At 31.5% G+C, this 13,824-nt stretch overlaps 1 protein-coding gene across 3 annotated transcripts in view; it reads right to left on the reverse strand.

Annotated features, from left to right (window-relative positions):
- Positions 1 to 1,422: 1,422 nt before the first annotated feature.
- Positions 1,423 to 13,824, reverse strand: part of LOC134261724 (trafficking regulator of GLUT4 1-like) — a 67,993-nt gene continuing 55,591 nt past the window's right edge. For 2 of the 3 annotated variants that reach the window (XM_062744128.1, XM_062744127.1), the window contains exons 2-4: positions 3,542 to 3,636; positions 3,197 to 3,325; positions 1,423 to 1,936 (exon numbers count right to left, since the gene is read on the reverse strand). In XM_062744128.1, coding sequence (XP_062600112.1) covers positions 1,793 to 1,936; positions 3,197 to 3,325; positions 3,542 to 3,636 — 368 coding nt within the window. In that variant the 3' untranslated portion in view covers positions 1,423 to 1,792. Of the gene's footprint in view, positions 1,937 to 3,196; positions 3,326 to 3,541; positions 3,637 to 8,286; positions 8,498 to 13,824 lie in introns of those variants that run through there. The other variant, XM_062744124.1, reaches the window with a different exon arrangement.

Below are 13,824 nucleotides of genomic sequence, written 5' to 3' on the forward strand. Positions count from 1 at the left end.
TCAATTTAATAATATCATCTAGTAGACCCTTAATGGTATTATCTTTTGTGCAAAACGAAAATCATTCAATCTTGGATTGAAATACAAGTAGAGATAGCATAATTAGAAACATTGATTTTTTTTTATTATTATAAATGTCCAGGAAAAAAGGTAATGACCTTAACCTGACCTTGTCTCTAATATAAAACAGTCAAATTTAATTTTACTGATATCATCAATCAGTGATATTGTCAGAGAAGAATCGTACCTTAAACGAGACTTCTTATATCGTAGCTTCATCCACTTGTTTGTGAATAACTTGCCACGTTTCAAAAATTGTTTATACGTAGAACATGCTCTTCCGTATCGAATCAAAAGAGAGATATAAACTCCGTATGCAGGTATAAAAAAGTATACTGCTGTATAAGTAAAGGAAGTTGACGATTGAAAAGTTAAAGCCATCACATTTATCATAAAGCTTTGATGTTAGAGAACCAATAACGTCTTTTATTTCTAGTAAAAGATTCTAAATATGAAATATATGTGTCAGACTCTGAAGTATTTTTATTTTATTTAATATGCTCACTGGGATATTTCATGTCGACATAAATATGTGACTGATCTTTACAAATATTCATTTGTCCAACTCACTATGTACGATTATAGGGTCGATAGATAGAGAAAAGAATTTTTTTCTAGAAAATGTCAACATCTCTTTTGATGGGATATTAAAGGAAAACAAAGAAAAACATCATGTCCTGGAATATTAAAAAATGTTTTGAGTCAGGCCATTTCTAAACATTTTTTTTAAAGATGGCTGTAACTTATTCCACAGCTATTCTACTGATCAGGATATGTATCAAACCCATCCATTCGAAAGTTAAGGTTATTTCTAGCATACAGCTTCACTGATCAAGGTTATCCCTCGCACGCTGTTTGACTGATTGGGGTTAGTCCTCGAACACAGTAAGACTGATTAAGGGTTAGTTCTCTCTTTGTTTTACTGAAAAGGGTTAATCTTCGCACAAGCTTGTCTCATAAGGGTAAGCCTTCTCACTCTTAATTTATCTTCATTTTTTTTCTTTTCAGGCCATATGATATAATGTTCAAAGTTATAATTCAGTTCCGGTTGGAGTGGATAGTTTATTGAACAAAAAAAATCAGTCCCAGTACTCAGTTTTATTGTAATAAGATTTTATATGATATCTTGACGTTCCTGTATCTACCATTCTTGTGTGTTTCCACTATAGTTTCCACCTGCTTGGTTCGGGAATGATAATCTAGTATATAGGCTCTGGTGACGAGGGAAAGATGAATAAGTTCTTCTCTTTTTGGGGTCCACAATACCTTACATTTCCTATGATGAAGTCTGATTTTAAAATTCCTTTTATTTGATTGAACTTCATTTCATTTTTATCAGCTACTGATGAAAAAAACCCAATATATTAAATACATTTTACTAGTTAAAAAAATGATGAACAAAATAGGCTGACTGATGTTAGTATCTTGAAGACAATTGCAAGTCATTTTAAATATCTAGAAAAAAGAACCCCAGTTGGTCAGATAGGATTTCTTAGAGACAGGATAACTTTTTTTGGTTCAAACAATTACATGATTTAATGACCAAGTGAAAGAAAGCAGGTTGATTTATATAATCAAATGTTAATTTGTCTATTTAAATCATTTAAAACTAGTATACAGTGAAAATACTAATGTGTTAATGGTTTCAACGAATGTAAAGCAAAGTTAACACTTTAGGTCACTTCTAAGACTAAGGGTTTCGTGTGGTTGGTCCTGTTTGTCCGTTCATGACTTAATTCCAATCGACAGTGTGGTAGAGAATAAAGGCAGTAATACTTAAGATGCCGAGTACAAGTGAAATCAAGGTCAACTGTTTCGCCGATCTTGAATAGGATCTTCCATTTTCATAGTCTCCCTCGTCGTAACGGGATCTTGCCTGAAGAAGTAAAAAATATCGAACCTTAATAATTAATAACCGTTAATTTTTAACATGAGAAAAACCATCAAAATAATCCTTAGATGTGTTTTTATTTTAAATATTTGAAAACATTTTCTATCAGACATTTATTTCAATTTCTTTTTGTACAACTCTTGCATAAACAGTCATAAAATGAGATAGATACTTCTAATAAATAAGAATTAAAATTATCTTTTTTATCATGATGTCATATTATTTAACATCAACATTCTCATTTGAGGTCCGTATATTTATACGTGATACTTAATATGTCTAATCAGATATTCAATGTATTTTCTCAATATTTGGAGACACGTGTTTGCTCTGTGAATATTGTTCGTTATACCCAGATATTTCTTTACATGATCACAAGACTTGAAATCCAGGGTTGATATTCTCTATGCAATAAATTCTGTTTTTTTTTTTTTTTTTTTTTTTACTAATTTCTGTGCTCTATTTTTTGAAGACATAAATAAAAAAAGCTCTTGTGACGAGAATATTTTTTGGCTAATATATGTTGGAATGGACAATGCGTAACAAGAAGAGGATACATAAAAATACAATATTGATATAATATAGTCATCACAGGATGAAAAGCCAGGTTTCCCAAATTTGGAAACCCGATGGAAACATATGGGAATCGTGACATCAGTAGTTTCCATATAGCATCGATTGTGAATTTTGTTGTAATCTAAATAATAACTAAAATTATACTGACGTGCAGATTGAATCTAATTATGAAATCAATTCTACGTACAGTTCCTACCCTATCTTTCTATAAATACTCAACAAATTTAAAAAAGAAACGCATATTGTTTTAATCATCGAAGAAATTTTGAAAAAGTATGTGGAACAACTACCTTTTTTATCATTGGACACCTGTGATATATTCAAAGAACAACATGGGGTTTTAAACCCAAAGTGTTCAGTCAGGGACGTAGCAACAAAAGGGGGGGTGCCCCCCCCACTTTTTTCCCCAACCTTACTTATACTATAAGAAATGTTAATTAAAAGTCTGGTTGCCCCCCCCCCCCCCCCACTATTAGTGATGTACAGAAAATAAAGCATAGGAATTGGTACTGAAAGAAGTTGAAATGAAGAAAAAGTTACCCTCACTTTTAATAAAATAAGGTTAAACTGAAAACTCAGATTTTCATATTTAATCTGAATATGCATTTCTGTTTTTGTTGAGTATAATATCGTGTGTAGAATTTGATTTTCTTGAGAAGATAAACATACATTAACAGCTGCATTTATTGCACAGACGCCAACGGGCCAGAAACAGCAGAGACAGGCAAAAATGGCGGGCACCAGCCAATCGCTTTCTCTTTCTGCAGCAACATCTCTAGGTGTAGAGGCACTATTCACCTATTAAGTAAAAGGAAAACAACAATTTCAATAAGAATGTACAATGTACATATTTTATCACGAAGAAAAAGCAGATTATTCACTTGCAATTTATCACATTATTTTCTTTGCAATCTCATTTTACACATTGTACTGTAAATGATCGTGAAGCATTGCTGTATTTCAATGAAGTTGAATTAAGCATTGAATTTGTAAGTAATTTGACCACAAACTCACAATAATATTGGCTGAGGTTCTCGACATCGGGTAACTAGAACCCGAAGGCTGCTTTGTTGGGTCTACGGGAAATTGATCGTACCCCGCACTGTATGCTAAAAAATAAAAGTTAAAATATCTTTGCTTATATATTTTCTTCATTTTAAATTTTCTTATTTGAAAAAAAAAGTTTAACATTTCTTAAATGAAATAAAAGCCGGATCCGAATCTGTCATAAGAAAGCAGTTCCAGCAGATGTTTGGCTCTAAATAAATGTGCGCTTAAAACTTGGGTAACCAGTAAAGAATCCAGAATAAAATAGGTTTATGTAGAAAACCTTAGCTTGTTAATCGACCCTCTGGATGAAAATTTTAAAATTTTATTGAATATCTGGTTTAGAAAAGAACTACGACTTTATGATTGCGACAAATTTTGACCATCGGTGCTTTCAACGTCCATGGCTGTTAGGTTCAGTATAGAATGACTTCTGTGACTTTTACTGTAATTCTTAATGCTTTAGTTCCAATTAAGTAGCATCGGGTCTTTGAAAAAGAGTGCAGTTCAAATGGTAATTGTTTTCGAAGATTTACGATTAAAGTCTAAAAAGGTCCGCTTTTAGAAAAGAAAGAGGTAGGTTCACAAACTTCATAAAATGGCCCTGTCATTATACCAGTTAACTGACAAAGTCCCTACGTCTCATTTCGAAAATCAACATAATGTGGAGACTTAGTGCTTTCATTCCTGTAAAATATACCACAGATCTAGAGTGACACACTTGTTTTATACTTGGATATTTTATTTAAAAAGACGTTCATTGTAATCTAATTACCAAGCTAATGATAAACGTGATGACTTTAACTTTTCTATCGTCAACTTCCCTTACTTATGCAACAATATACATGTACCTTCATCACCTGCATATGTAGTGTATATATATCTCAGTTGATTCGATACGCAAGAGTATGTTCTACGTATAAACAATTTCTAAAACGAGGTAAATTATTGATATGCAAGTTGATGAAACAAGAATATCAGAAGTCATCATTTTGTAAGATTCTAAGGGTGATACAACGACCTTGTCAGCAAATACAATTTGTCATTAAGTCAAATGCTGACAGACGTTTTTCATACTAATTGTTAGTCCATTATTAATACACTGAATTGACGGCGGATTTTTCCATTATTTTCCGACCATGACAAGGAGCACACGGCGGGTGTGACCGGTCGGCAGGGGATGCTCACTCCTCCATGGTACCTGATCCCACCTCTGATGGAGGTCCGTATTTGCTCTGGTCCTATTTTGTATTGTTTTATGGACTTTGATATTGAATACTGTTCGTTAACTCCATATCCTTCTATAAAAAAAAAATCCTCTGAGAATCCAAGTCTTGATACTCAGGCTATGTTAAACTACAATGTTCTTGAATTTTGAAGAAAAAGAGGGAATTTGAGCATCTTCAACTATAGATTAAAACTGAGCCCATCCCGCGATCCAAAAATTGTTTCATGGTTTAGAACCTTCTGAAAGAGTTCTTTCATAATATAGTTAAATATTTTAGATCGGAGAACCGGAATTATGCAGAATACTTTTAAAACCACTTAAAATTTTGGCCATTTTCAAAGAAATTTTCAAGATTTGAGGAAATGACACAATTTATGATATAATAATACATGAACAAGAAGAAAAACCATGTCCTTTTTATTTGAATTATGACGTCATTAAGGGTGCAAGTGAAATTTAACATATTTTCAACTAAAAATGAGCAATTCTAATTTTTCAGAAGTTCATGAGGCCAAAAGACGCTCAAGGTGAACCTTACTTGTTTCATTTGATTTCGTAGCTTCCTGTCTATGAATTGGATAAGATAACGATTCTGAATATTATTAGGAAAATTCTGAAGCCACGTCAGTTTTTTTTTATATTTCCGTTAAAATGTGCACAACTCTAGGTAACAATATTTGGTTTAAAACTTTATGTTCAAAGAGCTTCTCAATACATTTGATCATGTACAATCCAAATTCAATTTTCAATAATTAAAATTTTAAACTTTGTTCATCACTGCCTAGTTTGCTGGATATACGAGGGCATCAACGATAGTTGGAAAGGTAGAATAATTTGCATGGCAGGCAAAGCTTTTGCCCTTACAAACACACAGTGAATAAAACATGTGTTCCTTACATATAAAGCAACGGAAGTGATGATTTCTAATAATTCAATTAAAGTTACAGCGTGCCATAAATGGGGTTTTATGAATAGACGTACTTTTATATTCGACAGTTGACTCTTACATTTTAGTAATTGGAGTTTATCTCTGTATAAATTGTAGAAGTCAGTCGTCAATTGTAAAAGTAAGTCTGTTCATAAAACTCCATTGCGCACGGAGATTCTAGAGAGATAACAATTTGCGAAATTCTTAAGTGCATATTTTAAACGACCTACAATTATTGAAAAATATTAAAACTTTAAATGGGTTCAAATTATGTCTCATTCAAACACAACCAGCACTGAACTATTTGCAGGCTGATGTTTATATTTCCTGCCTTTCTTTCATTTGAAAAGCTGAAATAATAAAAAGGAAGAACGAAGAATAAGCCTAATTATGCAGTAAATACGGATCATTTGATTGGCCAATCAAATGAAAAGATGGGAACATGTTACCCTAGCTATAACCGTTTCTCCCAGTGATTAATTTCTATATATAGACCTGTCACTTGAGGAATTGCGTGAGGCATATCAGAGTTCATTTTCTCTTAAAATGAAATTAAATTCAAAAAAGAAACAATGGCTTCAATGCATAGAAATTAACGATGAATAAAGTGACGGAACAAATGGCAGACAAGTCCGGATTATAAATCTACTCTTCTCTCAACAGGAACAAAGAAAAACGTTTTATTCGGGGCAATGAATTAATAGTAAATTCAGGCATGCAACATCTAGTTGCAAAAAAAGGTAACGATAAGAATTGACCAAAAAAAGTTGCAGTCAACGTATGAGATGTTCATGTTAATTCATATATTTCCTACTCATAAAGCTGCAAGAGGGTAATTTAGTTAAGATTGTAATTTCATGTAATCCTTACACAGTTTTGGACACAAAAGGTGCAGTATTCATGTATATCTTATTTGATATATGATTAGAAAAAAAACCGAAAAGTATTCAATATCAAAGTCAGTAATACAATACGAAATAGGAGCAGACCTCCGAAACATTAGAGGTAGCATCAGGTCTCATGGAGGAGTGAGCATCCCCTGCTTACCGGTCACACTCGCCCTGTGCTCCTTGTCATGATCGGGAAATAATGGGAAAATCTGTCGTCAAATTAGTGTATAAATAAATATATAAATGGACTAACAATAAGTATGATGAAGGTCAGTCAGCATTTGACTCAATGATAAATTATATTTGCTGACAAGGTCATTTTATCGACCATAGAACTTACAAAATGATGACTTTAAACGAGAATGTTGATATTCCCGTTTCATCAATTTGCTTCTCAATAATTTAATTACCTCGTTTTAAAAATTGTTCTTACGTAGAGCATGCTCTTGCGAATCGAATCAACTGAGATATATACACTCCGTACGCAGGCGATGAAGGTGTATTGTTGCATGAGTAATGGAAGTTGACGATAGAGAAGTAAAAGTCATCACGTTTATTATATAGCTTGGTTGTTAGATTACCATTAACGTCGTTTTCAAGTAAAATATCCAAGTGTGAAACGGATGTACCAAATGTGGTATCTTGTCTCAATTTAGAATTAGTTATTACTGATGATCTTGACTAATTGAGCAATCTATTACTATCAAAGATCTAGATGAACATTCGTTTGCTCTGTTCTACATTTAAGAGGATCATTTGTACATCCAGTCTTAAAAGTGCTTAAGAAGTAATATTAACTCATTTATTTCATGATTGGATGGACAAAAATATAATGTGAAAATTCCAAAATTTAAATTGACAACTTTTTTATTGGAATTTGGAATACATAAAATGAAAATGCTAAATTTTATCAAATTGTTGGATTTTAAATCATGAGCGTTTTTACATCATCATGATCATTGTATCTGTGTTGAAAAACGTTTCGGAGACTGCACATGCCATTATCTCTATAACTTATATCAGGAGTAGACACATCTCTCATTCAAAACTCCTCCTATACCTCTTAATTAGTCACGGAATCTTTATTACATATACTATAGTCCGAAATATCTTACGTTCTCCAGGCTTTTTCACGATTTTGATATCCTGGCACATATAATATGAAAATCGTGAAAAAAGTCTGAAAAACGTAAGATATTTCGGACTATATTACATAGTGTTATAGCTGCACATCTTAAAAAAGCAATATACCTTTAACCTGAGAAATATTTCTGGTTTCCTATATCAAAACATAAATAATGCCATTCCTTTTATAATATCGGGAGCACCGATCCCATTCCAATACATGTAGCATTTTATATAACGTTTTAAAGGTGTCTCAGAATATTTATCATTGTGACCTCCTATACGTAGGAAGTAGCGTATCAGAAACCCTTGGCTAGAGAAGATGCTTTTGAACAAGATTCCACTTAAATCAAATTAATTACCGTATCTTCTTTGTATAATCCCCCCCTGGTCCTTTCGATCAGAGTTGCACAACAATTGCATGTGTTGTTATTTTTTAAAATCAAGTTCGGTATTGATATTTTTATATATTATTGGGACATGTAACATATTTTGATTACAAGTACATGAAATAAACTCTAAAATGATCATAAATACTCACGAACTCCTTCGTACTTATATCCACTTGACATCTTTGTTCGGAATTTTTGAATTATAACACAAGTATATTCGACAGTAAACTTCCCAAATGTGTGACTCCACAACACACTTCTACTAAAATACTGGTATATGCACTGGCATATTAAATGCATGAACGGATTTTTGGACCCGGAAATACCTGCTTTCTGAAAAGCAAGGTCGCTTACAGAGTGCTTGTAAAGCCAACTGTTAGGTTAACATTATGCACTGAATATCTTCTTTACTTCTTTACAAAACCCATTGTCGTTAATCAGTGCATGAACAACACTGAGCAAGCCACATTTGTTCCATCAGTTCTACATACAATGACAAATTCATCTTAAAAACAATTATTAAGAAATTTAATTTTACTTTGAATGTTTTTTTTTAATACAGATGTAAATATAAACAATAAAATGTTTTCTTTGTTTGTTGGAATTAACGCTGCAGCAAATGCAGAAAGTAGGATATGGAGATAACAAACAGTATTCAATCTCATAAGTCCATAAAACAATACAAAATAGGAGCAGAGCAATCACGGACCTCCGAAACATTAGAGGTGGGATCAGGTGCCATGGAGAAAATACATAGCCCTCTAACCCGTTTGACACGCTTTGCTTTAATTTGTGAAGGTTTTAGATTCTCTAATTTAAGTCAAACTCCAAGATTTAGTTAGGAAAATGTCTCAACCTCGCTTCATTAATGATACCTGTGAAATATATCCAAGCACCATATTTTGAAATAGTCTTTTAAAAATATGATAAAATATATTAATTATGTTTTACGCAAATAAATAAAACAAGTTTAAAATCTTTTTAAAACTTTAAAATTGTGAAAAATCAGCATCAACATAAAAGAACACAAAAATTGCATAAAGGTCCATATTACTTGTAAAAAGGAATTTTTGTTTAAGGTTCAATCGTTTTAATGGTAGTAATGGTTTTACCAAAATTAAGAGGTATATCCCAAATAAAACGTTTTCTTGTATGAATATCTATAAAAATTTTGAAAATATATATATATATATATATATATATATATATATATATATATATATATATATATATATATATATATATATATATATATATATATATATATATATAATTAGAGATAACATTAGAGATAACCATAAATAAAAATACATTTATCTTATCCCTGGCACCAACAGTTCTAAAGTAATAACCAAAGTTAAGTTTATTAAAGGTAGGTCAAACTCGAAGTTTAAGGTGAAAAAGTCAATGTTGTTGGTATCCAAACAAAGGCCTTGTTACAAAGAACACATCTGTAAAATAAAAAGGCCGTAGTGCGGCTCAAAAGTTATGGCCAAGATTAAAGATTTTTTTAAAAAAATGATCACATGCAAAGTTAAAAAGATCGGAAAACATTTTATTCTTAGAAAGATATTTAACGAAATAACACATGCGAAATAGAAAAGCCCTCGGTCCAACTGTTTAAAAGCTACGACCAAGCTAAAGATTAAAATTCTTTTCCAAAGGTGAGTCAAATGTGTAGGCCAAGATAAAAAATGTTGATTCCTAAAAAAAGGCCCTATCACAAGAGGTCCGCATATGAAATATGAAAACAATAGCCTCAAACAATCATGGGGAAGGTTAATTTTTTCGGACAAACAGAAAGCTAGATGGACTGTCACACGGCCGGTGCCTGTCAGGACAAGGATAAATACCCTGAATCTTCGATAACGTGGGCCTCAAAAGAATTTACATTTTTTATTATGAAAAGACAAGGCTGCATACTTGCAATGCACCACAATTTCGGTCTTCCTAAAACTTCATTTAAAATATTTTATTTATACTTCACATCAAAAAGGTAAATATTTGATGTATTAGAATTAAGTTGAATTCAGCATTAAAATTTTAAGTGCTTTTAATTATTGATTACAGACTTGCAATAATATTGACTGAAGTTCTCGTCATCGGGTTACTATAACCTAAAGTCTGCCGTGATTGTATGCGGGAAGTTGATTATACCCCGTATTGTCCCTAACAAAAAAATACTATAGTTAACTATAGTTAACTAGAGTTTACTGTAGTTTACTATAGTTAACTTTAGTGATAACTTTGACACTTTGAAAACTTTGATTTACTATAGTGATAACTTTGACTCTTTGAAAAACTTTGATGAAAACTTTGACACTTTGAAAAACTTTGACGAAAACTTTGACACTTTGAAAAACTTTGGCGAAAACTTTGACACTTTGAAAAACTTTGGCGAAAACTTTGACATTTTGAAAAACTTTGATGAAAACTTTGACACTTTGAAAAACTTTGACACTTTGAAAAACTTTGGCGAAAACTTTGACACTTTGAAAAACTTTGGCAAAAAACTTTGACAATTTGAAAAATTTATTGAAAACTTTGACACTTTGAAAAACTTTGGCGAAAGCTTTGACACTTTGAAAAACTTTATCAAAAACTTTGATTCTTAGAAAAACTTTATCAAAAACTTTGATACTTAGAAAACTTTATTGAAAACTATGTCACTTTGAAAAACTTTATCGAAAACTTTGATACTTTGAAAAACTTTATCGAAAACTTTGATACTTTGAAAAACTTTATCGAAAACTTTGAAACTTTGAAAAACTTTGGCGAAAACTTTGACACTTTGAAAAACTTTGACGAAAACTTTGACACTTTGAAAAACTTTGACACTTTGAAAAACTTTATCAAAAACTTTGTGTGAAAATTTTCTAGAAAACTTTAGAAAATTTACTTTGAAAAAATCGAAAACTTTGATACTTTGAAAAACTTTATTGAAAACTTTGATACTTTGAAAAACTTTATCAAAAACTTTGACACTTTGAAAAACTTTATCGAAAACTTTGAAACTTTGAAAAACTTTGACACTTTGAAAAACTTTGACGAAAACTTTGACACTTTGAAAAACTTTGGTGAAAACTTTGACACTGAAAAACTTTGGCGAAAAATTTACTAGTAAACTATAGTTAACTAATATTTTTTGTTAAAAAAGAAAATAAAAAAATGTCTATGGGTTCTATCTATAATAAAAAGTGTGAATTTTCTAAAAGAAATTACAATCTGGATGTTGTCTTAAGAAAGTAGTACCCACATGTAGATTTTTGCCTCTAAATTTACTAACAATATTTTAAAAGAAAAACAGGAAAAAACGGACAATCTCTCTGTGCATTACTCTTGTGTAGATAATGAGAAATAATTAGTGATAACGAATGGACTTCAAGTTCAAAAGTCCATTAAAAAAGTAGAAAATAGCTGAGCAAACATGGACCTCCAAAACATCAGAGGTGGGATCAGGTGCCATGAAGGAGTAAGCATCCCCTGTCGAACGGTCACACCTGTCGTTTGCTCTTTGTAATAATCGGGAAATAACGGACAATCCATTATCAATTCAGTGTATAAATAATAGACTAACAATAAGTATGTAAAACCTCAGTCAGCATTTGACTTAAGGTAAAAATTATATTTGCTGAAAACCATAGAACTTACAAAATGCTGACTTTAAACGAGACTGTTGAAAGTATTATTTTACCAACTTGTTTGTCAATAATATACCTCGTTTTAGAAATTGTTCATACGTAGAGCATGCTCTTGCATACGTAGAGCATGCTCTTACTGAGAAACTTAGATGAGATAAACTCCGTATACAGGTGATAAAGGTAAATCGCTACATAAGAACGGGAAGTTGACGATAGAAAAGCGAACGTCACCACATTTATCATAAAGCCTGGTTGTTAGATTACCAATAATGTCTTTTTAAAGTAAATATCCAAGTATGAAACAGATGTGCCTGACTTTGTGGTATCTTTTACATGTGTATGAAGCTCACCTGGATAATCTTACTACATTATTATATATATATACGTATGTGAAGTCAAAAGTGATGTTATCGTCTGTTTCAACTCATAGGCGCTTGGTTTGAGGACGGTGTGTTTTATGTATTATGTGTTTTCTTTGCTTGTCTAAAAAAATCATTAAAATAAAAATGAAATGGTAAAATTAGAGTTTTTCAAAGATATCATATTTCTGTATACTGTAAAACCACATATTTCGTGGGGTCAGATTTCGTGCTTTGATAAGAAAATGTGAGTTCGGGTGGGCATTTTCTTTCAAGGATGAAGATTTTTAGTTGTAATATCTGTGAAAAATTACATTTCATGGTGGACATATAAATTCTAGGATTTCTTCTTACCTTGTAAACAACGAAGATTGAAAAACGTAAAAAGACACAAGCAATTGACATTCTCTGTTTTGCATTCAAGAGGGAACGATGCCTTGGTTCATATTTGATTTTATTCAACATGTACGTTTTTCTTTCGTGTGAGTGTGACGTTATCTGAGTGGAAAAGATAAAAAAGATATGTTTCAGTTTAATACAAGAGCACTGAAGTATTTGAAGACCAATACTTCCTGTCTCTCTTTCCACTTGAATATTTCGACCTCTTTGCAAAGAACCAAGGACAGCTGAAAAAATAACAGGGAAGAACCTATGATAATTAGGCAAAAAATAGAGATCATAAAGGAACCTTTCAATGAAAATATGAAAAGAAGTTATTCTATAACCGTTTCCTGTTGTGGTCATGCCATCATATGAACTTCTAATAAACTTGCAAGAAAATACAGGTAATCTAACTGTGATTGTACATGTATTTGGCTTATTTTTTTTCTCAAATTTATAAACTGAATTGAACAGTAGGCATAAATGCCTATGATAGTTCTCACCATGATTATACATGTATTTGCGTGTGACCTTTACACCGTTTTGGACGCAACATGTACATCTATAATACATGTATGTACTATTTCATATAGTAGTCTCGGTTTAATTCTAGTGAAAGCTGATGGCCATGATCAATTGTTCAATTCAAACGGATCATTTGTCCATTTAGTCTTAAAAATGCTAACGAAGTAATAGTTAAACAATTTTATTTATTTTTTCATTCATTCGATGAAAAAAGGCATAAAGTAAAATTAAGTTAATTAAAGATCAGATTAACTCAAGTTTTTTTTTTTAGGCTTTCATCAATTTTCAGACAGGTTATGCATGTAATATCATGTAATTCTATGCTACATTATTGTATCTGTATAAGAAGTGAATCTGAGATTTTTTTTACGTGATCTGAGTTTTTAAACACTGTTATTCTTTCTTTTATACAGAAGCATCAACATCTCCTATTCACAAACTCTTCTATATTCCTGAATTTTTTTTTTACATAATATCTTTACAAAGCGCTTTTTTTTTACATCTTAACTATTTTGGGATGGGAATAAAAACTTCTCAAAATCTTTATATAATAGTGCCACTATGCACATCCTACTTTATCTTTTACTTAATTTTCCCATTTCAATCAGTAGATTAAGCCCATATGACAGCGGGGGTATCATTTAGCGATCTCACTACTAATTGTTTCTCTTGTCTTAAAACAAGACTGACAACTTAAATCAACTTATTCTTATTACTCATGACGCTTCCTTGACCTATTGACCTGTATTAAATGATCGACCTGTGTTGTTTTTTTTAAAAT

This window comes from Saccostrea cucullata, unplaced genomic scaffold (genome assembly GCF_032062105.1).
Source record: "Saccostrea cucullata isolate Sc308-1 unplaced genomic scaffold, CSIRO_AGI_Scuc_v1 ctg2476, whole genome shotgun sequence".
In the NCBI taxonomy this organism is placed as follows: Eukaryota; Metazoa; Mollusca; class Bivalvia; order Ostreida; family Ostreidae; genus Saccostrea; species Saccostrea cuccullata.